This window comes from Rhopilema esculentum, chromosome 9, assembly GCF_057945365.1.
Source record: "Rhopilema esculentum isolate cy_ngs chromosome 9, ASM5794536v1, whole genome shotgun sequence".
NCBI lineage: Eukaryota > Metazoa > Cnidaria > Scyphozoa > Rhizostomeae > Rhizostomatidae > Rhopilema > Rhopilema esculentum.
In genome coordinates this window covers 365,830-390,096 of record NC_142823.1, presented here as the reverse complement: position 1 = coordinate 390,096, position 24,267 = coordinate 365,830, and the positions used below count along the sequence as shown (strand labels likewise).

Here is a 24,267-nt window from a genome sequence, read left to right as displayed (position 1 = left end):
TCTGTCTGTCTGTCTGTCTGTCTGTCTGTCTGTCTGTCTGTCTGTCTGTCTGTCTGTCTGTCTGTCTGTCTGTCTGTCTGTCTGTCTGTCTGTCTGTCTGTCTGTCTGTCTGTCTGTCTGTCTGTCTGTCTGTCTGTCAGATTTGCTTACAATTTTTTTCTGCTCACTCCAAAATACCTTTATAAATGGGGTCATCTTTTCATGGGCATTATCAAGGATATCCAAAAAGTCTGCTTGCAATTCTTCATCAACTGTAAAAGAAGGTTTCTCAAGCTCTACTCTCATCCCTTCTATTTTCTTTTCTATTTGAGTGTTTTTCAGTCGATGTTCACCAAGAGTGATCAAAATTCTTTGACTTGATGTTGCAGAAATAGGAGCTTCCAGTTTTGCTGGCTCAGCCATCCCCTTGCTTTTTGAAACACAGTTTTTCTTTATCTCTTGACCTTGCTTCTTACAATAAATACATTGTTGTTCAGAACAGAGAACGAAACAGTTGATGAATCTTTTATATTCCAAACAAGGAAAGGTAGCACCATCTTCCATCAACAATGGGTCAAATGTTTTTGGTACCACATGATTGATCACATTTTCATTGTCTTTATTCAGTTGCAAGCCAGAACAAATTTTATAAGATTCTGTTACTTTAATCGAATTTGAAACAGTAATGTGATGCATTGATCTTTTATTCATTTTATAAATGTCATGATCTCCAGGAAGAAGAAAACCATATATTACTAAGGTGAAGCCAAGACTGGAATCTATGTTATCATACTTAGCAATAAGGAAAGGGATTTTTTATTTCTTAATGTTTAATGTATGTTCATTTGTGAGCCAAAAGACCAACTCTCAAGTTTCAAGCACTGGACTCTTTGACACAGTTTCATGATATTCTGATAACAAAACAATTGTGAGGGCTCTGCTGTTTGATCATTCACAATGTTCAGATTCCTCCTCTCCTTTCTTTCTTTTTCATGCCTTTTTTCGGCATATTTTGAGTAGGAAGAGCTACATCTTTCAAACGTTTCTTTTTAGAGTCAACTGCAATGGAAAATTTTATTTTACAGTTCATTTGTCATGATTTCCCCTAGGGGATTAAATTCCGAAATAAAGAAATGTGCAATTAAAGAAGACAGCATAGCCCTCACCACATCACATCACAATAAATTAGCAAAATTTACAAACCAAGTTGCTGAAAACCTCAAGAGAGTTTTTATAAAATTTATACACTATTTACAGATTAAAGTGCAATAGAGTTTATTCTCAGCTAATCTTTCTAAAAAATCATTAGGTTGGACCTGAAATATTAGCGAAGCTAAAAAACAGACTTACCAACCGGTCGAAAATAAAATATCGCAGATAAATATATTTCTGGACAGTAGTAAGAATAAAGACTTTTTAATACTCTAAAACTAACAGGGAATACAGAAGTAGCTAAAGCCTAATATTCACAAACTTCAATCTCATGTGGAAGGAAATGCTTTTCGTAAATGAACACTCTGTCGTTCTCAATTCTTTGTTCCCCTTATTCGCCTGACGCGCAATGCATTGTGGATCCTGTGGTTATCGGGGCCTTGTTTACATTCGCGTTTCTATCGCAATCGTATACAGTTTTGATCATCAATCAGGTACCAAAATGGATTCTAGTGCAGTCTTTGATAAATTGTCATCTCTTTTGACTGCCGAATCTGACCCCATTTTCTTCAAAGCTCTCGTACAGGTCAGGGAATGCTTTCGAGGGAAGGACAACAAGGGAACTTAGTCGAAAAGAAATACGGGGATGCAAAAGGAGATTTGACATGACTTAAAAATCAAAATGGAGCCGAGGGAAAAACACTACAGAAACAGAAAATGTATTCAATTGATGGCTACACTTGTTGCGTTCCTCATTGCTTCAACAATTCTAAAAGAGACTGGCGTTTAAGTTTCCATCAATTTCTAAGTGGTTCTAAACTGAAAAAGTTAGCCTACTTCGTAGACCCCCCCCCTTTCAAACGAAGATAGGGGCTACGAATTAATTAGGGAAAGCTTGCTACAGGCCGTTCTCAAATTCTGGAACTTAATGTATGCAAGAGCATGAATACTTGCATAATTAAGGACATGCAAAACAAATCATTATGACGGTACGATCAGGTGTGCCGGAGTTTTATGAAACGATATTCGTGGAGACATTGGGAATTGCGTTTATATCTTTACAAGTTACGTTTCAAAACACAAGATACATTGATCAACATCTGCATTCACCGTCATTAATTTATTCATAATCAATAGAAAGGAGGAGGCCTTTCAATTGACTATGGTTCATTCAAAACCTCATTGAACTTGACAAAGAAAGCCCCAATGTGGTCTGGGAATAATCAATTATTAAGAATATTTGCGCATAAATTAATAATGGCCTGTAGCAGGCTTTGCTTTCCTTCATTTGGAAGGGAGGGTCTACGGCATAGGCTAGATAGAGTCAAATTAGGGATGGAGTGGATTTCGTTGATAAGCAGAAATGACTTAACACCAACAGAAGGTCAAAGACATATTTTAAAAATTTGCCCTCGAATGTACTCAAAACATTGAGGCTTATCAAACTAAGGACAACATTCGAGGCCAGAAACAGAGATGTGCTAGTGGTTTCAAATGCCAATGAAAATGTTGATATGAGCAGGCATGATGACAATGAGGGTGAAGCCATCAACCAAACACCAGAAGAAGAGTTTAGTGCCCTGCAAGATGAACTGCAAGCATTACAGAAGAGGCACATGCTTGAGCTTGAAGCTCTGCAATCAAAATTTTCATTGTTGACAATAGAGAAAGAAACACTTTCAAAAGCATCTTTTCATGTGGACATTATTAAGAACAACGATGAGAAATTTCATTTTTACACAGGATTGCCTGATTACAAGACTTTTAAAATACTGCATGATTTCTTTGGAAAGCTAACAGAGACACTTATTTACAATGATTCCAATACAAATGTTGGTAGAATGTCAGAAGAAAGTCAGAAGCGTGGTCCTAAAAGGTCATTGTCATCTGGGCAGGAACCTTTTCTAGTGCTGGCACGTCTTCGCTGTGGTTTATTGGAGGTGGATATAGCTCATAGAGCTGGAATTTCATGCTGTCATCTGTCCAGAATCTTTATAACTTGGGTAGACTTCTTGCACTCAAGACTAAGAGCTCTTCCCATTCAGAGCCAACAAGGGAAACTATAGCTGAAACAATGCCAAATGTTCCAAGGAAACATATCCAAGCACTAGGGTTATAATTGATGCAGCTCAGATTTTTATTGAGATGCCAAGTTCATTTCGGACACAAAGTGAACCATATTCAAATTATAAGCACCACAATACAGCAAAGGGATTGGTTGGGAATGCTCTATGTGGTTCAGTTACATTTGTTTCTGATTTATATGCAGGACGCTGTAGTGACAAAGTGATCACCAAAGATTGTGGAATTTATGATTTACTGTAGCCTGGGGACTCTGTAACGGCAGATAAAGGCTTCACAATTTCAGATGATCTGCCACCTTCCACACATCTAAACATCCCACCATTTTTGAGAGAGAAGGCAAGCTTAAAAATCTAGAAGGAAACAGAAACAAGGCGTTTTGCCTTAGCCAGGGTACATGTGGAACGTGCACAAAGACGTTTAGAATTTTGAAAACTGTTTTTCCAATAAGTATGGCAGCTGACTTAAACAAAATTTGAATTGCTTGTGCATATCTGCGAAATTATTACCTCCTCTGATTACAGAAGAAACAACACTGTAAATTTATTTCTAATAACTTTCACTCAAAAGAAATAAACTCGATTATTAATTATCTAGTTACAATTACGTGTAAGATTCTTTCATAACAGTATTTTTAATCAGTTTAGCAGTTTGTAAAAAATGTGCCCTAAAAAATTTTAATAGTTGAGATGGAACAGAAATTGTGAATTTTTACGAAGCAGAACTTGTCAACCTAAAGCTGAAGAATGCTTATGCTATCAATTTTAGCTAAATCATAGGCTTGGCATCAAAATAGAATAAAAATTCATACTTTAAAGCACAGCTATCCAAAAATGATAAGGGGAGGATGAGGAAGTTATTCTTATCCTTAATGAGTTATCTTCATCTGACTTTTAAATTTTGTACCAACAATTATACTGACATATAAAGTATCAGGGAGCTTCCCCCCCCTCTCAAAAAAATCTCCTAGAGGATCCCCAACCTAAAGCGTTTCTAGCTAGTGGAACAAAAACTAATGTCAGAATCCTAACTACCCCCATGACTTACACAACTTCAAGTGCAAGAAGAACTTGAAATAAAAGACACCCTAGAATTATAAATCTATATTGTAACCAAGTAAATATTCATCACTTTTCCCCTCTCTCTAGACTAAATAAATGAATGTAACAGTTAACTTTAAAAATCGTGTTTTAATAACATAAACTTTTCAAAGAAAATTGTCAGTTTTGGAACCACGTTGTTTCTCCACAATTCTCTGTCACATCTGATTTTCTGAACATGAAGGTCTTTCAGAGTGAATACTACAAAATCAATGTATGGCAAGCCAACAATGTTCATAATACCCTGGCACTGGGAAAAGTATTGGTGATTTTCTTATAACTTTGGTCCAGTAGGAGTTGCCTTCAAATGAAAATCTTTTCTCTGGCATGCATCGGCAATTGTCATTTCTCTACATGCAAATGGCCATTTTATCTCCACACCTCCAACTACATGGCCATTTTCCAGCAAAATGCCATCAGGACTAGTGCCGAGGCAAGGCCACATAGGATAAACAATCAAGCCATAGCAAACAACTTGCAAACCTTCATTCTGGCAGAGCTGTGCTTCATATTTTTTCAGGGCATTTTTTTCATCTTCATTTCCCTAATTCAAAGATGCTGATTTTGGACCTTTTGCAACTTTTGAGTTGCTGATGGTGTCCAAAATGGATAGATTTGCTGTATCTTCTAAAACATGGAACCACCTGAAACCACCTGAATCCACCTACAACCACCTGAAACCATCTACAACCACCTTAAACCATATACAACCACCTGAAACCATCTACAACCACCTTAAACCATAAACAACCACCTGAATCCACCTACAATCACCTGAAACCATCTACAACCACCTGAAACCATGTACAACCACCTGCAACCACCTGAAACCACCTACAACCACCTAAAGCCATCTACAACCAACTTAAACCATCTACAACCACCTGAAACCAACTACAACCACCTGAAACCACCTACAACCACCTTAAACAATCTAGAACCACCTGAATCCACCTACAAGCACCTGAATTCACCTGCAACCACTTAAAACCACCTACAACCACCTTAAAACCACCTATAACCACATTAAAACATCTACAACCACCTGAAACCATCAACAACCACCTACAACTACCTTAAACCATCTACAACCACCTATAACCACCTTAAAACATCTACAACCACCTGAAACCATCTACAACCATCTGAAACCACCTACAACCACCTTAAACCATCTACAGCCACCTGCAACCACCTTAAACCATCTACAGCCACTTGCAACCACCTTAAACCATCTACAACCACCTGAATCCACCTACAACCACCTTAAACCATCTACAGCCACCTGAAACCACCTACAACCACCTTAAAACATCTACAACAACCTTAAACCACCTACAAACACCTTAAGCCATCTACAACCATCTGAAACCATCTACAACCACCTGAAACCACCTAAAACCACCTTAAACCATCCACAATCACCTGAAACCACCTACAACCACCTGAAACCATCTACAACCACCTGAAACCACCTACAACCACCTGAAACCACCTACAACCACCTTAAACCATTTCAAACCACCTGAATTCACCTACAACCACCTGAAACCACCTACAACCACCTGAAACCGCCTATAACCACCTTAAAACATCTACAACCACCTTAAACCATCTACGAACAACCGGAAACCACCTACAATCATCTACAACCACCTGCAACCACCTGAAACCATCTACAACCACCTTAAACCATCTACAGCCACCTGAAACCACCTACAACCACCTTAAAACATCTACAACCACCTTAAACCACCTACAAACACCTTAAGCCATCTACAACCATCTGAAACCATCTACAACCACCTGAAACCACCTAAAACCACCTTAAACCATCCACAATCACCTGAAACCACCTACAACCACCTGAAACCATCTACAACCACCTGAAACCACCTACAACCACCTGAAACCACCTACAACCACCTTAAACCATTTCAAACCACCTGAATTCACCTACAACCACCTGAAACCACCTACAACCACCTGAAACCGCCTATAACCACCTTAAAACATCTACAACCACCTTAAACCATCTACGAACAACCGGAAACCACCTACAATCATCTACAACCACCTGCAACCACCTGAAACCATCTACAACCACCTTAAACCATCTACAGCCACCTGAAACCACCTACAACCACCTTAAAACATCTACAACCACCTTAAACCACCTACAAACACCTTAAGCCATCTACAACCATCTGAAACCATCTACAACCACCTGAAACCACCTAAAACCACCTTAAACCATCCACAATCACCTGAAACCACCTACAACCACCTGAAACCATCTACAACCACCTGAAACCACCTACAACCACCTGAAACCACCTACAACCACCTTAAACCATTTCAAACCACCTGAATTCACCTACAACCACCTGAAACCACCTACAACCACCTGAAACCGCCTATAACCACCTTAAAACATCTACAACCACCTTAAACCATCTACGAACAACCGGAAACCACCTACAATCATCTACAACCACCTACAACCACCTGAATCCACCTACAATCACCTGAAACCATCTATAACCACCTTAAAACATCTACAACCACCTGAAACCACCTACAACCACCTGAAACCATCTACAACCACCTGAATCCACCTACAACCACCTTAAACCATCTACAGCCACCTGAAACCACCTACAACCACCTTAAAACATCTACAACCACCTTAAACCACCTACAACCACCTGAAACCACCTACAACCACCTGAAACCACCTACAACCACCTTAAACCATTTCAAACCACCTGAATTCACCTACAACCACCTGAAACCACCTACAACCACCTGAAACCGCCTATAACCACCTTAAAACATCTACAACCACCTTAAACCATCTACGAACAACCGGAAACCACCTACAATCATCTACAACCACCTGCAACCACCTGAAACCATCTACAACCACCTTAAACCATATACAACCACCTGAATCCACCTACAATCACCTGAAACCATCTATAACGACCTTAAAACATCTACAACCACCTGAAACCACCTACAACCACCTTAAACCATCTACAGCCACCTGCAACCACCTTAAACCATCTACAGCCAGTTGCAACCACCTTAAACCATCTACAACCACCTGAATCCACCTACAACCACCTTAAACCATCTACAGCCACCTGAAACCACCTACAACCACCTTAAAACATCTACAACCACCTTAAACCACCTACAAACACCTTAAGCCATCTACAACCATCTGAAACCATCTACAACCACCTGAAACCACCTTAAACCATCTACAACCACCTTAAACCACTTACAACCACCTGAAACCACCTACAACCACCTGAAACCACTTACAACCACCTTAAACCATTTCAAACCACCTGAATTCACCTACAACCACCTGAAACCACCTACAACCACCTGAAACCACCTATAACCACCTTAAAACATCTACAACCACCTTAAACCATCTACGAACAACCGGAAACCACCTACAATCATCTACAACCACCTGCAACCACCTGAAACCATCTACAACCACCTTAAACCATATACAACCACCTGAATCCACCTACAATCACCTGAAACCATCTATAACCACCTTAAAACATCTACAACCACCTTAAACCATCTACAACTACCTGAATCCACCTACAACCACCTTAAACCACCTACAACCACCTGAAACCATGTACAACCACCTGCAACCACCTACAACCACCTTAAACCATCTAGAACCAACTGAATCCACCTATAACCACCTTAAAACATCTACAATCACCTGAAACCATCTACAACCACCTGCAACCACCTAAAACCACCTACAACCACCTTAAACCATATACAACCACCTTAAACCATCTACAACTACCTGAATCCACCTACAACCACCTTAAACCACCTACAACCACCTGAAACCATGTACAACCACCTGCAACCACCTACAACCACCTTAAACCATCTAGAACCAACTGAATCCACCTATAACCACCTTAAAACATCTACAATCACCTGAAACCATCTACAACCACCTGCAACCACCTAAAACCACCTACAACCACCTTAAACCATATACAACCACCTGAATCAACCTACAATTACCTGAAACCATCTACAACCACCTTAAAACATCTACAACCACCTTAAACCATCTACAACTACCTGAATCCACCTACAACCACCTTAAACCACCTACAACCACCTGAAACCATGTACAACCACCTGCAACCACCCGAAACCACCTACAACCACCTAAAGCCATCTACAACCAACTTAAACCATCTACAACCACCTGAAACCAACTACAACCACCTGAAACCACCTACAACCACCTTAAACCATCTAGAACCAACTGAATCCACCTACAACCACCTGAACTCACCTGCAACTACCTTAAACCATCTACAACCACCTACAACCACCTTAAACCATCTACAGCCACCTATAACCACCTTAAAACATCTACAACCACCTGAAACCATCTACAACCACCTGCAATCACCTGAAACCACCTACAACCACCTTAAACCATATACAACCACCTGAATCAACCTACAATCACCTGAAACCACCTACAACCACCTGAAACCATCTACAACTACCTGCATTCACCTACAACCACCTGAAACCACCTACCACAACCTTAAACCATCTAAAACCACCTGAATCCACCTACAACCAGCTTAAACCACCTGAAACCATCTACAAACATCTATAACCACCTTAAACCATATACAACCACCTTAAACCATCTACAACTACCTGAATTCACCTACAACCACCTGAAACCACCAACCACAACCTTAAACCATCTAAAACCACCTGAATCCACCTACAACCACCTTAAACCACCTGAAACCATCTACAAACAACTATAACCACCTTAAACCATATACAACCACCTTAAACCATCTACAACTACCTGAATCCACCTATAACCACCTTAAAACATCTACAACCACCTGAAACCATCTAAAACCACCTGCAACCACCTGAAACCACCTACAGCCACCTATAACCACCTTAAAACATCTACAACCACCTGAAACCATCTACAACCACTTGCAACCACCTTAAACCATATACAACCACCTGAATCAACCTACAATCACCTGAAACCACCTACAACCACCTGAAACCATCTACAACTACCTGAATTCACCTACAACCACCTGAAACCATCTACAAACATCTATAACCACCTTAAACCCTATACAACCACCTTAAACCATCTACAACTACCTGAATCCACCTACAACCACCTTAAACCACCTACAACCACCTGAAACCATGTACAACCACCTGCAACCACCTACAACCAGCTTAAACCATCTAGAACCAACTGAATCCACCTACAACCACCTGAATTCACCTGCAACTACCTTAAACCATCTAAAACCACCTACAACCACCTTAAACCATGTACAGCCACCTATAACCACCTTAAAACATCTAAAACCACCTGAAACCATCTACAACCACCTGCAACCACCTGAAACCACCTACAACCACCTAAAACCATATACAACCACCTGAATCAACCTACAATCACCTGAAACCACCTACAATAACCTGAAACCATCTACAACTACCTGAATTCACCTACAACCACCTGAAGCCACCTACCACAACCTAAAACCATCTAAAACCACCTGAATCCACCTACAACCACCTTAAACCACCTGAAACCATCTACAACCATCTATAACCACCTTAAACCATATACAACCACCTTAAACCATCTACAACTACCTGAATCCACCTACAACCACCTTAAACCACCTGCAACCACCTGAAACCACCTACAACCACCAAAAGCCATCTACAACCACCTTAAACCATCTACAACCACCTACAACCACCTCAACCACCTTAAAACATCTACAACCACCTACAACCACCTTAAACCACCTACAACCACCTTTAGCCATCTACAACTATCTGAAACCATCTAAACCTTAAAACATCTACAACCATCTGAAACCATCTACAACCACCTGAGACCACCTAAAACCATCTACAGCCACCTGCAACCACCTTAAACCAACTACAACCACCTGAAACCACCTACAACCACCTTAAACCATCTAGAACCAACTGAATCCACCTACAACCACCTGAATTCACCTGCAACTACCTTAAACCATCTACAACCACCTACAACCACCTTAAACCATCTACAGCCACCTATAACCACCTTAAAACATCTACAACTACCTGAATCCACCTACAACCACCTTAAACCACCTGCAACCACCTGAAACCACCTACAACCACCAAAAGCCATCTACAACCACCTTAAACCATCTACAGCCATCTGCAACCACCTTAAACCATCTACAGCCACCTGGAACCACCTTAAACCATCTACAACCACCTGAATCCACCTACAACCACCTTAAACCATCTACAACCACCTGAAACCATCTAGAACCTCCTTAAAACATCTTCAACCACCTTAAACCATCTACAACCACCTGAAACCATCTACAACCACCTGAAATCACCTAAAACCACCTTAAACCATCCACAATCACCTGAAACCATCTACAACCACCTTAAAACATTTACAACCACCTGATACCAACAACAACCACCTTCAACCACCTAAAGCCATCTACAACCAACTTAAACCATCTACAACCACCTGAAACCATCTACAACCACATGAAACCACCTACAACCACCTTAAGCCATCTACAACCATCTGAAAACATCTACAACCACCTGAAACCACCTAAAACCACCTTAAACCATCCACAATCACCTGAAACCACCTTCAACCACCTGAAACCACCTACAACCACCTAAAGCCATCTACAACCAACTCAAACAATCTACAACCACCTGAAACCAACTACAACCACCTGAAACCACCTAGAGCCACCTGAAACCACCTAAAGCCATCTACAACCAACTCAAACGATCTACAACCACCTGAAACCAACTACAACCACCTGAAACCACCTACAACCACCTGAAACCACCTAAAGCCATCTACAACCAACTCAAACGATCTACAACCACCTGAAACCAACTACAACCACCTGAAACCACCTACAACCACCTTAAACCATCTAGAACCAACTGAATCCACCTACAACCACCTGAATTCACCTGCAACTACCTTAAACCACCTACAACCACCTTAAACCATCTACAACCACCTAAAACCACCTTAAACCATCCACAATCACCTGAAACCATCTACAACCACCTTAAAACATTTACAACCACCTGATACCATCAACAACCACCTACAACCACCTGAAACCATCTACAACCACCTGAAACTATGTACAACCACCTGCAACCACCTGAAACCACCTACAACCACCTAAAGCCATCTACAACCAACTTAAACCATCTACAACCACCTGAAACCATCTACAACCACATGAAACCACCTACAACCACCTTAAGCCATCTACAACCATCTGAAAACATCTACAACCACCTGAAACCACCTAAAACCACCTTAAACCATCCACAATCACCTGAAACCACCTTCAACCACCTACAACCACCTAAAGCAATCTACAACCAACTCAAACGATCTACAACCACCTGAAACCAACTACAACCACCTGAAACCATCTAGAACCACCTGAAACCACCTAAAGCCATCTACAACCAACTCAAACGATCTACAACCACCTGAAACCAACTACAACCACCTGAAACCACCTACAACCACCTGAAACCACCTAAAGCCATCTAGAACCAACTCAAACGATCTACAACCACCTGAAACCAACTACAACCACCTGAAACCACCTACAACCACCTTAAACCATCTAGAACCAACTGAATCCACCTACAACCACCAGAATTCACCTGCAACTACCTTAAACCACCTACAACCACCTTAAACCATCTACAACCACCTAAAACCACCTTAAAACATCTACAACCACCTGAAACCATCTACAACCACCTGCAACCACCTGAAACCACCTACAACCACCTTAAACCATATACAACCACCTGAATCAACCTACAATCACCTGAAACCACCTACAATCACCTGAAACCATCTACAACTACCTGAATTCACCTACAACCACCTGAAACCACCTACCACAACCTAAAACCATCTAAAACCACCTGAGTCCACCTACAACCACCTTAAACCACCTGAAACCATCTACAACCATCTATAACCACCTTAAACCATATACAACCACCTTAAACCATCTACAACTACCTGAATCCACCTATAACCACCTTAAACCACCTGCAACCACCTGAAACCACCTACAACCACCAAAAGCCATCTACAACCACCTTAAACCATCTACAGCCATCTGCAACCACCTAAACCAGCTACAGCCACCTGGAACCACCTTAAACCATCTACAACCACCTGAATCCACCTACAACCACCTTAAACCATCTACAACCACCTGAAACCATCTAAAACCTCCTTAAAACATCTTCAACCACCTTAAACCATCTCCAACCACCTGAAACCACCTACAACCACCTTAAGCCATCTACAACCATCTGAAACCATCTACAACCACCTGAAACCACCTAAAACCAGCTTAAACCATCCACAATCACCTGAAACCATCTACAACCACCTGAAACCACCTAAAACCACCTTAAACCATCCACAATCACCTGAAACCACCTACAACCACCTGAAACCACCTGAAACCATCTACAACCACCTGAAACCACCTACAACCACCTGAAACCACCTACCACAACCTTAAACCATCTACAACCACCTGAATCCACCTACAACCACCTTAAACCTCCTGAAACCATCTACAAACATCTATAACCACCTTAAACCATATACATTCACCTTAAACCATATACAACTACCTGATTCCACCTACAACCACCTTAAACCACCTACAACCACCTGAAACCATGTACAACCACCTGCAACCACCTACAACCACCTTAAACCATCTAGAACCAACTGAATCCACCTAGAACCACCTGAATTCACCTGCAACCACCTGAAACCACCTACAACCACCAAAAGCCATCTACAACCACCTTAAACCATCTACAGCCATCTGCAACCACCTAAACCAGCTACAGCCACCTGGAACCACCTTAAACCATCTACAACCACCTGAATCCACCTACAACCACCTTAAACCATCTACAACCACCTGAAACCATCTAAAACCTCCTTAAAACATCTTCAACCACCTTAAACCATCTCCAACCACCTGAAACCACCTACAACCACCTTAAGCCATCTACAACCATCTGAAACCATCTACAACCACCTGAAACCACCTACAACCGCCTTAAACCACCTGAAACCATCTACAACCACCTACAACCACCTTAAACCATCTACAGCCACCTATAACCACCTTAAAACATCTACAACCACCTGAAACCGTCTACAACCACCTGCAACCACCTGAAACCACCTACAACCACCTGAAACCATCTACAACCACCTGAAACCACCTACAACCACCTGAAACCACCTACCACAACCTTAAACCTTCTACAACCACCTGAATCTACCTACAACCGCCTTAAACCACCTGAAACCATCTACAACCACCTACAACCACCTTAAACCATCTACAGCTACCTATAACCACCTTAAAACATCTACAACCACCTGAAACCGTCTACAACCACCTGCAACCACCTGAAACCACCTACAACCACCTTAAACCATATACAACCACCTGAATCAACCTGCAATCACCTGAAACCACCTACAACCACCTGAAACCATCTACAACTACCTGAATTCACCTACAACCACCTGAAACCACCTACCACAACCTTAAACCATCTAAAACCACCTGAATCCACCTACAACCACCTTAAACCTCCTGAAACCATCTACAAACATCTATAACCACCTTAAACCATATACATTCACCTTAAACCATCTACAACTACCTGATTCCACCTACAACCACCTTAAACCACCTACAACCACCTGAAACCATGTACAACCACCTGCAACCACCTACAACCACCTTAAACCATCTAGAACCAACTGAATCCACCTAGAACCACCTGAATTCACCTGCAACTACCTTAAACCATCTACAACCACCTACAACCACCTTAAACCATGAACAGCCACCTATAACCACCTTAAAACATCTAAAACCACCTGAAACCATCTACAACCACCTGAAACCACCTACAATCACCTGAAACCACCTACAATCACCTGAAACCATCTACAACTACCTGAATTCACCTACAACCACCTGAAACCACCTACCACAACCTAAAACCATCTAAAACCACCTGAATCCACCTACAACCACCTTAAACCACCTGAAACCATCTACAACCATCTATAACCACCTTAAACCATATACAACCACCTTAAACCATCTACAACTACCTGAATCCACCTACAACCACCTTAAACCACCTGCAACCACCTGAAACCACCTACAACCACCAAAAGCCATCTACAACCACCTTAAACCATCTACAGCCATCTGCAACCACCTAAACCATCTACAGCCACCTGGAACCACCCTAAACCATCTACAACCACCTGAATCCACCTACAACCACCTTAAACCATCTACAACCACCTGAAACCATCTAGAACCTCCTTAAAACATCTTCAACCACCTTAAACCATCTCCAACCACCTGAAACCATGTACAACCACCTGCAACCACCTACAACCACCTTAAACCATCTAGAACCAACTGAATCCACCTAGAACCACCTGAATTCACCTGCAACTACCTTAAACCATCTACAACCACCTACAACCACCTTAAACCATGAACAGCCACCTATAACCACCTTAAAACATCTAAAACCACCTGAAACCATCTACAACCACCTGAAACCACCTACAACCACCTTAAACCATATACAACCACCTGAATCAACCTACAATCACCTGAAACCACCTACAATCACCTGAAACCATCTACAACTACCTGAATTCACCTACAACCACCTGAAACCACCTACCACAACCTAAAACCATCTAAAACCACCTGAATCCACCTACAACCACCTTAAACCACCTGAAACCATCTACAACCATCTATAACCACCTTAAACCATATACAACCACCTTAAACCATCTACAACTACCTGAATCCACCTACAACCACCTTAAACCACCTGCAACCACCTGAAACCACCTACAACCACCAAAAGCCATCTACAACCACCTTAAACCATCTACAGCCATCTGCAACCACCTAAACCATCTACAGCCACCTGGAACCACCCTAAACCATCTACAACCACCTGAATCCACCTACAACCACCTTAAACCATCTACAACCACCTGAAACCATCTAGAACCTCCTTAAAACATCTTCAACCACCTTAAACCATCTCCAACCACCTGGAACCACCTACAACCACCTTAAGCCATCTACAACCATCTGAAACCATCTACAACCACCTGAAACCACCTAAAACCAGCTTAAACCATCCACAATCACCTGAAACCATCTACAACCACCTGAAACCACCTAAAACCACCTTAAACCATCCACAATCACCTGAAACCACCTACAACCACCTGAAACCACCTGAAACCATCTACAACCACCTGAAACCACCTACAAGCACCTGAAACCACCTACCACAACCTTAAACCATCTACAACCACCTGAATCTACCTACAACCGCCTTAAACCACCTGAAACCATCTACAACCACCTATAACCACCTTAAAACATCTTCAACTACCTTAAACCATCTACAACCACCTGAAACCATCTACAACCACCTTAAGCCATCTACAACCATCTGAAACCATCTACAACCACCTGAAACCACCTAAAACCACCTTAAACCATCCACAATCACCTGAAACCACCTACAACCACCTGAAACCATCTATAACCACCTGAAACCACCTACAACCACCTGAAACCACCTACAACCACCTGAAACCACCTACAACCACCTTAAACCATCTTCAACCACCTGAATCCACCTACAACCACCATAAACCATCTACAACCACCTACAACCACCTAAACCACCTTAAAACATCTACAACCACCTACAATCACCTTAAGCCATCTACAACTATCTGAAACCATCGAAACCTTAAAACGTCTACAACCATCTGAAACCATCTACAACCACCTGAAACCACCTAAAACCATCTACAGCCACCTGCAACCACCTTAAACCAACTACAACCACCTAAAACCACCTACAACCACCTTAAACCATCTAGAACCAACTGAATCCACCTACAACCACCTGAATTCACCTGCAACTACCTTAAACAATCTACAACCACCTACAACCACCTTAAACCATCTACAGCCACCTATAACCACCTTAAAACATCTACAACCACCTGAAACCATCTACAACCACCTGCAACCACCTTAAACCATATACAACCACCTGAATCAACCTACAATCACCTGAAACCACCTACAACCACCTGAAACCATCTACAACTACCTGAATTCAGCTACAACCACCTGAAACCACCTACCACAACCTTAAACCATCTAAAAGCACCTGAATCCACCTACAACCACCTTAAACCACCTGAAACCATCTACAACCATCTATAACCACCTTAAACCATCCACAGTCACCTGAAACCACCTACAACCACCTGAAACCATCTACAACCACCTGAAACCACCTACAACCACCTGAAACCACCTACAAATACGTGAAACCACCTACAACCACCTTAAACCATCTACAACCACCTGAATCCATCTACAACCACCTTAAACCATCTACAACCACCTACAACCACCTACAACCACCTACAACCACCTTAAAGCATCTACAACCACCTACAACCACCTTAAACCACCTACAACCACCTTAAGCCATCTAAAACCATCTGAAACCATCTAAACCTTAAAACATCTACAACCACCTTAAACCATCTACAACCACCTGAAACCACCTACAACCACTCTAAGCCATCTACAACCATCTGAAACCATCTACAACCACCTGAAACCACCTAAAACCACCTTAAACCATCCAGAATCACCTGAAACCACCTACAACCAACTGAAACCACCTGAAACCATCTACAACCACCTGAAACCACCTACAACCAGCTGAAACCATTAACAACCACCTGAAACCACCTACAACCACCTTAAACCACCTACAACCACCTGAAACCATGTACAACCACCTGCAACCACCCGAAACCACCTACAACCACCTAAAGCCATCTACAACCAACTTAAACCATCTACAACCACCTGAAACCAACTACAACCACCTGAAACCACCTATAACCACCTTAAACCATCTAGAACCAACTGAATCCACCTACAACCACCTGAATTCACCTGCAACTACCTTAAACCATCTACAACCACCTACAACCACCTTAAACCATCTACAGCCACCTATAACCACCTTAAAACATCTACAACCACCTGAAACCATCTACAACCACCTGCAACCACCTGAAACTACCTACAACCACCTTAAACCATATACAACCACCTGAATCAACCTACAATCACCTGAAACCACCTACAACCACCTGAAACCATCTACAACTACCTGCATTCACCTACAACCACCTGAAGCCACCTACCACAACCTTAAACCATCTAAAACCACCTGAATCCACCTACAACCACCTTAAACCTCCTGAAACCATCTACAAACATCTATAACCACCTTAAACCATATACAACCACCTTAAACCATCTACAACTACCTGAATCCACCTACAACCACCTTAAACCACCTACAACCACCTGAAACCATGTACAACCACCTGCAACCACCTACAACCACCTTAAACCATCTAGAACCAACTGAATCCACCTACAACCACCTGAATTCACCTACAACCACCTTAAACCACATGAAACCATCTACAACCACCTATATCCACCTTAAACCATCTACAACCACCTTAAAGCACATACAACCACCTGAATCCACCTACAATCACCTGAAACCATCTACAACTACCTGAATTCACCTACAACCACCTGAAACCACCTTAAACCACCTACAACCACCTTAAGCCATCTAAAACCATCTGAAACCATCTAAACCTTAAAACATCTACAACCACCTTAAACCATCTACAACCACCTGAAACCACCTACAACCACTCTAAGCCATCTACAACCATCTGAAACCATCTACAACCACCTGAAACCACCTAAAACCACCTTAAACCATCCAGAATCACCTGAAACCACCTACAACCAACTGAAACCACCTGAAACCATCTACAACCACCTGAAACCACCTACAACCAGCTGAAACCATTAACAACCACCTGAAACCACCTACAACCACCTTAAACCACCTACAACCACCTGAAACCATGTACAACCACCTGCAACCACCCGAAACCACCTACAACCACCTAAAGCCATCTACAACCAACTTAAACCATCTAAAACCACCTGAAACCATCTACAACCACCTACAACCACCTTAAACCATCTACAGCCACCTATAACCACCTTAAAACATCTACAACCACCTGAAACCATCTACAACCACCTGCAACCACCTGAAACTACCTACAACCACCTTAAACCATATACAACCACCTGAATCAACCTACAATCACCTGAAACCACCTACAACCACCTGAAACCATCTACAACTACCTGCATTCACCTACAACCACCTGAAGCCACCTACCACAACCTTAAACCATCTAAAACCACCTGAATCCACCTACAACCACCTTAAACCTCCTGAAACCATCTACAAACATCTATAACCACCTTAAACCATATACAACCACCTTAAACCATCTACAACTACCTGAATCCACCTACAACCACCTTAAACCACCTACAACCACCTGAAACCATGTACAACCACCTGCAACCACCTACAACCACCTTAAACCATCTAGAACCAACTGAATCCACCTACAACCACCTGAATTCACCTACAACCACCTTAAACCACATGAAACCATCTACAACCACCTATATCCACCTTAAACCATCTACAACCACCTTAAAGCACATACAACCACCTGAATCCACCTACAATCACCTGAAACCATCTACAACTACCTGAATTCACCTACAACCACCTGAAACCACCTACCACAACCTTAAACCATCTAAAAGCACCTGAATCCACCTACAACCACCTTAAACCACCTGAAACCATCTACAAACATCTATAACCACCTTAAACCATATACAACCACCTTAAACCATCTACAACTACCTGAATCCACCTACAACCACCTTAAACCACCTACAACCACCTGAAACCATGTACAACCACCTGCAACCACCTACAACCACCTTAAACCATCTAGAACCAACTGAATCCACCTACAACCACCTGAATTCACCTGCAACTACCTTAAACCATCTACAACCACCTACAACCACCTTAAACCTCCTGAAACCATCTACAAACATCTATAACCACCTTAAACCATATACAACCACCTTAAACCATCTACAACTACCTGAATCCACCTACAACCACCTTAAACCACCTACAACCACCTGAAACCATGTACAACCACCTGCAACCACCTACAACCACCTTAAACCATCTAGAACCAACTGAATCCACCTACAACCACCTGAATTCACCTACAACCACCTTAAACCACATGAAACCATCTACAACCACCTATATCCACCTTAAACCATCTACAACCACCTTAAAGCACATACAACCACCTGAAACCACCTACAACCACCTGAAACCATCTACAACTACCTGAATTCAGCTACAACCACCTGAAACCACCTACCACAACCTTAAACCATCTAAAAGCACCTGAATCCACCTACAACCACCTTAAACCACCTGAAACCATCTACAACCATCTATAACCACCTTAAACCATCCACAGTCACCTGAAACCACCTACAACCACCTGAAACCATCTACAACCACCTGAAACCACCTACAACCACCTGAAACCACCTACAAATACGTGAAACCACCTACAACCACCTTAAACCATCTACAACCACCTGAATCCATCTACAACCACCTTAAACCATCTACAACCACCTACAACCACCTACAACCACATACAACCACCTTAAAGCATCTACAACCACCTACAACCACCTTAAACCACCTACAACCACCTTAAGCCATCTAAAACCATCTGAAACCATCTAAACCTTAAAACATCTACAACCACCTTAAACCATCTACAACCACCTGAAACCACCTACAACCACTCTAAGCCATCTACAACCATCTGAAACCATCTACAACCACCTGAAACCACCTAAAACCACCTTAAACCATCCAGAATCACCTGAAACCACCTACAACCAACTGAAACCACCTGAAACCATCTACAACCACCTGAAACCACCTACAACCAGCTGAAACCATTAACAACCACCTGAAACCACCTACAACCACCTTAAACCACCTACAACCACCTGAAACCATGTACAACCACCTGCAACCACCCGAAACCACCTACAACCACCTAAAGCCATCTACAACCAACTTAAACCATCTACAACCACCTGAAACCAACTACAACCACCTGAAACCACCTATAACCACCTTAAACCATCTAGAACCAACTGAATCCACCTACAACCACCTGAATTCACCTGCAACTACCTTAAACCATCTACAACCACCTACAACCACCTTAAACCATCTACAGCCACCTATAACCACCTTAAAACATCTACAACCACCTGAAACCATCTACAACCACCTGCAACCACCTGAAACTACCTACAACCACCTTAAACCATATACAACCACCTGAATCAACCTACAATCACCTGAAACCACCTACAACCACCTGAAACCATCTACAACTACCTGCATTCACCTACAACCACCTGAAGCCACCTACCACAACCTTAAACCATCTAAAACCACCTGAATCCACCTACAACCACCTTAAACCTCCTGAAACCATCTACAAACATCTATAACCACCTTAAACCATATACAACCACCTTAAACCATCTACAACTACCTGAATCCACCTACAACCACCTTAAACCACCTACAACCACCTGAAACCATGTACAACCACCTGCAACCACCTACAACCACCTTAAACCATCTAGAACCAACTGAATCCACCAACAACCACCTGAATTCACCTACAACCACCTTAAACCACATGAAACCATCTACAACCACCTATATCCACCTTAAACCATCTACAACCACCTTAAAGCACATACAACCACCTGAATCCACCTACAATCACCTGAAACCATCTACAACTACCTGAATTCACCTACAACCACCTGAAACCACCTACCACAACCTTAAACCATCTAAAAGCACCTGAATCCACCTACAACCACCTTAAACCACCTGAAACCATCTACAAACATCTATAACCACCTTAAACCATATACAACCACCTTAAACCATCTACAACTACCTGAATCCACCTACAACCACCTTAAACCACCTACAACCACCTGAAACCATGTACAACCACCTGCAACCACCTACAACCACCTTAAACCATCTAGAACCAACTGAATCCACCTACAACCACCTGAATTCACCTGCAACTACCTTAAACCATCTACAACCACCTACAACCACCTTAAACCTCCTGAAACCATCTACAAACATCTATAACCACCTTAAACCATATACAACCACCTTAAACCATCTACAACTACCTGAATCCACCTACAACCACCTTAAACCACCTACAACCACCTGAAACCATGTACAACCACCTGCAACCACCTACAACCACCTTAAACCATCTAGAACCAACTGAATCCACCTACAACCACCTGAATTCACCTACAACCACCTTAAACCACATGAAACCATCTACAACCACCTATATCCACCTTAAACCATCTACAACCACCTTAAAGCACATACAACCACCTGAATCCACCTACAATCACCTGAAACCATCTACAACTACCTGAATTCACCTACAACCACCTGAAACCACCTACCACAACCTTAAACCATCTAAAAGCACCTGAATCCACCTACAACCACCTTAAACCACCTGAAACCATCTACAAACATCTATAACCACCTTAAACCATATACAACCACCTTAAACCATCTACAACTACCTGAATCCACCTACAACCACCTTAAACCACCTACAACCACCTGAAACCATGTACAACCACCTGCAACCACCTACAACCACCTTAAACCATCTAGAACCAACTGAATCCACCTACAACCACCTGAATTCACCTGCAACTACCTTAAACCATCTACAACCACCTACAACCACCTTAAACCATGTCCAGCCACCTATAACCACCTTAAAACATGTAAAACCACCTGAAACCATCTACAAACATCTATAACCACCTTAAACCATATACAACCACCTTAAACCATCTACAACTACCTGAATCCACCTACAACCACCTTAAACCACCTACAACCACCTGAAACCATGTACAACCACCTGCAACCACCTACAACCACCTTAAACCATCTAGAACCAACTGAATCCACCTACAACCACCTGCATTCACCTGCAACTACCTTAAACCATCTACAACCACCTACAACCACCTTAAACCATGTACAGCCACCTATAACCACCTTAAAACATCTAAAACCACCTGAAACCATCTACAACCACCTGCAACCACCTGAAACCACCTACAACCACCTTAAACCATATACAACCACCTGAATCAACCTACAATCACCTGAAACCACCTACAATCACCTGAAACCATCTACAACTACCCGAATTCACCTACAACCACCTGAAACCACCTACCACAACCTAAAACCATCTAAAACCACCTGAATCCACCTACAACCACCTTAAACCACCTGAAACCATCTACAACCATCTATAACCACCTCAAACCATATACAACCACCTTAAACCACCTGAAACCATCTACAACCATCTATAACCACCTCAAACCATCCACAATCACCTGAAACCATCTACAACCACCTGAAACCACCTAAAACCACCTTAAACCATCCACAATCACCTGAAACCACCTACAACCACCTGAAACCACCTGAAACCATCTACAACCACCTGAAACCACCTACAACCACCTGAAACCACCTACCACAACCTTAAACCATCTACAACCACCTGAATCTACCTACAACCACCTTAAAACATCTTCAACTACCTTAAACCATCTACAACCACCTGAAACCATCTACAACCACCTTAAGCCATCTACAACCATCTGAAACCATCTACAACCACCTGAAACCACCTAAAACCACCTTAAACCATCCACAATCACCTGAAACCACCTACAACCACCTGAAACCATCTATAACCACCTGAAACAACCTACAACCACCTGAAACCACCTACAACCACCTGAAACCACCTACAACCACCTTAAACCATCTTCAACCGCCTGAATCCACCTACAACCACCATAAACCATCTACAACCACCTACAACCACCTCAACCACCTTAAAACATCTACAACCACCTACAACCACCTTAAACCACCTACAACCACCTTAAGCCATCTACAACCACCTGAAACCATCTACAACTACCTGAATTCACCTACAACCACCTGAAACCACCTACCACAACCTTAAACCATCTAAAAGCACCTGAATCCACCTACAACCACCTTAAACCACCTGAAACCATCTACAAACATCTATAACCACCTTAAACCATATACAACCACCTTAAACCATCTACAACTACCTGAATCCACCTACAACCACCTTAAACCACCTACAACCACCTGAAACCATGTACAACCACCTGCAACCACCTACAACCACCTTAAACCATCTAGAACCAACTGAATCCACCTACAACCACCTGAATTCACCTGCAACTACCTTAAACCATCTACAACCACCTACAACCACCTTAAACCATGTCCAGCCACCTATAACCACCTTAAAACATGTAAAACCACCTGAAACCATCTACAACCACCTGCAACCACCTGAAACCACCTACAACCACCTTAAACCATATACAACCACCTGAATCAACCTACAATCACCTGAAACCACCTACAATCACCTGAAACCATCTACAAATACCTGAATTCACCTACAACCACC

At 42.2% G+C, this 24,267-nt stretch overlaps 1 protein-coding gene across 1 annotated transcript; it reads left to right on the top strand.

The window, feature by feature from the left end:
- The first annotated feature begins 145 nt into the window (after window positions 1-145).
- On the top strand, window positions 146-5,000 carry LOC148959511 (uncharacterized). The gene is made up of 2 exons (XM_089110118.1): window positions 146-1,982; window positions 2,513-5,000. Exons 1-2 carry the CDS (start codon window positions 1,849-1,851, stop codon window positions 3,195-3,197), a joined length of 819 nt encoding a protein of 272 aa, XP_088966244.1. The 5' UTR covers window positions 146-1,848; the 3' UTR covers window positions 3,198-5,000.
- The last annotated feature ends 19,267 nt before the right edge of the window (window positions 5,001-24,267 follow it).